The 3284-nt window shown below is 36.0% G+C and overlaps 1 protein-coding gene across 1 annotated transcript in view; it reads right to left on the bottom strand.

The window, feature by feature from the left end:
* egflam (EGF-like, fibronectin type III and laminin G domains) overlaps positions 1-3284 on the bottom strand; it is a 22328-nt gene that overhangs the window by 1034 nt on the left and 18010 nt on the right. Inside the window, exons 16-21 of the mRNA XM_016534345.1 lie at positions 2892-3072; positions 1787-1810; positions 1573-1651; positions 767-910; positions 557-640; positions 235-338 (exon numbers count right to left, since the gene is read on the bottom strand). Coding sequence (XP_016389831.1) covers positions 235-338; positions 557-640; positions 767-910; positions 1573-1651; positions 1787-1810; positions 2892-3072 — 616 coding nt within the window. The remainder of the gene's footprint in view (positions 1-234; positions 339-556; positions 641-766; positions 911-1572; positions 1652-1786; positions 1811-2891; positions 3073-3284) is intronic.

Raw genomic sequence — 3284 nt, 5'->3', positions numbered from 1 at the left:
GTTATGTCTGACCCAGGAGCTGCAAAACAACCCAAACACTGGGTTGTTACATTTGACCCAGGAGCTGGGTAACACAAAAACTACCCAAACACTGAAAAAATAACCCAAAAGGCTCAACCCAGCATTTGGGTTAAAAAAATAACCCAGGATTTTTTAGAGTGTATGAACATCTATTGTAATTATCATCATCATCTTTATCATTATAATTAACTTCAGAATTGTGTTTATTCTTACCAATGTAAAGGTCACCATTAATGTTCAGCTGTCTCATCTTACCCGGAGATCTCCCTGTTTTAGCTCCGTAATCATCGACGGTTAGTTTACCAGACTGTCCATCCCTTCAAACAGAGACAAACATAAAGGCTTGGTTAAACTGAGAAAACTACAGCCCTTTTAAATGGTACAAATTGCCTGACATTCAACTACACTGAAGAAATTTGAAAATAGAAACTGCTAGCAAGTAAAGAAACAGCACATAGCACACTGAATCACTGTAAATGTGAAATTTTGAAAAGAAAGACATGCTGAAATAATGATTTAAAGGCAAATGTCATACCTGACAGCCTTCACTCTGTGCCATCTGCCATCACTAAATGTGCCGTTAATGACCACAGTGGCGGCTCCACTACCAAGATTGTAACTGTAGAGAAAATAAGAGATGTTAGGAGGATCTTAGGAAGAAGCTTTTGATCCTCTATTGTCTGCAAAAATGCAAACCTCATGCCTTTAAGCATGTGGGTGCATGCAGACGGATATGCTGTTATACCTGAAAATGAGCGCTCCATCTTGAAGGCCCAGAGACAGGTAGTCACTGTTGGCTCTCATCGGACTGTCTCCTCGCCATAGTAAAAGACCATCTTTAGACGTGCTCTTAAAACGCATGAACATGTTTGTTCTGGAACCTGACACCCTGCAGAGACACGCACCATTATATTAGCATGTGTGCATGCATGTAAGCACAGAAAAGACAAAAACATCATATGAAGCATATAGAGTGCAATAGAAGTAAAAACATTTTCTCCATTGGGTAATAGATTTTTGATGATAACCTATAAATAAAGACTCAAGACAGACCTACTGTGAGCTCCATGGTTGTTAATCAATGGTATGTGCTTTTGTTGAAGCCATCTGTTTAGATTATTCAAAGTGGAAAAACTACATTACCCATGATGCTGTGTTGTTCACCAATCAGAGAGTTGCAGTGAGCAAATTGCACTCTCCAATGAAGCACAGCAAAGGATTGTTTCTATAGTAATAATCAACAACTTTTGAGTTCTATATTTCACCATTGTTTTTAATTGTCATTCACAAGGCTTTATTGGATTGTAGTTCTTTCCCTCACTAAAACAGTTAAGTACACAGTCTTTTTGTCTGATTTTTAAATAATTTTTGCTTAAAATCAAATTTTGTAATGTTGTGATCCACCTCATAGCTGGTTGGGTGCAAAGACTATAAATTCCTATAAGAAAAATGAATACTCCCAGAACCAATGCTACTGAAAAAGTGAGCAGGAAGCAATTCACTCTATCAATTTGAGCGCAGTTATAGAGCGTAAAAGCAAAAAAACTCTACCTTTTGAGGAGATCTCTGTTGTCATATGTCAGATAACTGCGTCCGGTGAACTGAGGGATCTCAATAGATTCAGTGACAGCTGATACAGCAAAAGACAAAGAGTGCACAGCTCTGTAACATGCACTAGACGGCAGCATACATCATAAATACACTAAAGCCATTCTTACTAGACAGCAGACATGAATGAGAGACATCCTCTGACTTGAGCACTTACTATTTAAGCAGTAATTCCCACATTCTGCACAGTGAGAGCACAAAACAGAATAAAAAGCTTAAGAAAGATTTTGAAGTGTTATGGAAAAAGTCTGCAAGGAATATCAGAGCAACGTCTCAAACACAAAATACTGTTTGTGTACTACGCAAAGAAAGTTTTCCATTAGAGCTCAATCCTGCTCCTGGAGATCTGCCTTCCTGCAGAGTTTATACTAATAATATGAGAAGCACTGGATTCAGTCATTTTCGTACAGTTATTCCCATTTTTATCTAATTTTGCATTAAAAAAACAAACTGAACAATTAAGTCAAGGAGGAGTCATTACAGGCATGGAAGATTAAATCTAGTGCATCGTTGGATACAGTTTTATTTATTTATTTATTTATTAGCAGTGTGCTCTGGTTTTATAATGCACATTTTGGCAAATGTAGATGATATTTTAATTACTATTATAGTATTTATTAATATTTTAATTATCTTTAACTTTTTTATTATTAATTTTAATATAATTTATAAGTTTTTGTTTCTATTTTAGTTTAAGTTTTAGTAGTTTATATACAATAATAAATATAATTTAAAAATGTATAATTATATTAATTATTAAAATAATTCTGTTATTATTTCTATATAGCTTTAATTTTTATTTCAGCTTTAGTTTTAGTAATTTTAGCACTTCAACTTAAGCATTCTAATTTAAGCTCAAGTTTTCCATCTAATATTTATATTTTATTTTACTTCTGCTTTATTTCAATGACCAATTTCTTTTTAAGTATTTTAGTAGTTTTAGTTAACATACTATAAATTAGTAAGTGTAGTATGGATTTTGCACATAGCCTGCTTTTGGAATGGAATACTTGCATACTAATTACTGCATGGTGCACAATATGTACTGTATACTGCCTACTCTATTTTTAATGGATAAAATATGTTTTTCGCATACTGTACATTATGCATTTGGCAATAACCGCATGAGAAGTATTTAAGCATTGCGTTCTGAACTTAACCCTGGATTAGCGGCTTCAGATTTGTGCGCTTAAAATTGGAGCTAAACTATGGACAGCAGATATTCAGGAGCACCTATGCCTTCGAGTTGTTTGTTTTCTCACCTTTCTGACAGTGTTTCCCATCATACCCAAGCGCACAGTCACAGTCGTATCTGTCCCACTTCGGCCTGCATGTTCCTCCATTAGCACATGGGTTCTCCACACACGGGTGATCTGCGTTCAACACGTTCACCCCAAAAGCCTGACCGGGATTTAGCTCTATAGTGCGGTCATTCAGAGTGATCTGGGTCAGGAGGAAAGATTGAAAATTATAATACCGTTTTAAGATTTCAAACATTAAATCTGCACATGTGCAGTTGTAAATAGTCAGGTGTTGCAGCATTGAACACACTAATGCCGAGTTCTCACTGCACGATTTTCAAACTCGTCGGATCGCCGTTGGTTTCACACTGCGTGACTATCTGGGGTAGCATTCAGTTGCTGCTGTGTTCACAT

The sequence above is a fragment of the Sinocyclocheilus rhinocerous genome, unplaced genomic scaffold (assembly GCF_001515625.1).
Source record: "Sinocyclocheilus rhinocerous isolate Xijiao unplaced genomic scaffold, SAMN03320098_v1.1 scaffold516, whole genome shotgun sequence".
In the NCBI taxonomy this organism is placed as follows: Eukaryota; Metazoa; Chordata; class Actinopteri; order Cypriniformes; family Cyprinidae; genus Sinocyclocheilus; species Sinocyclocheilus rhinocerous.
This window is presented reverse-complemented; position numbering and strand designations above follow the sequence as displayed.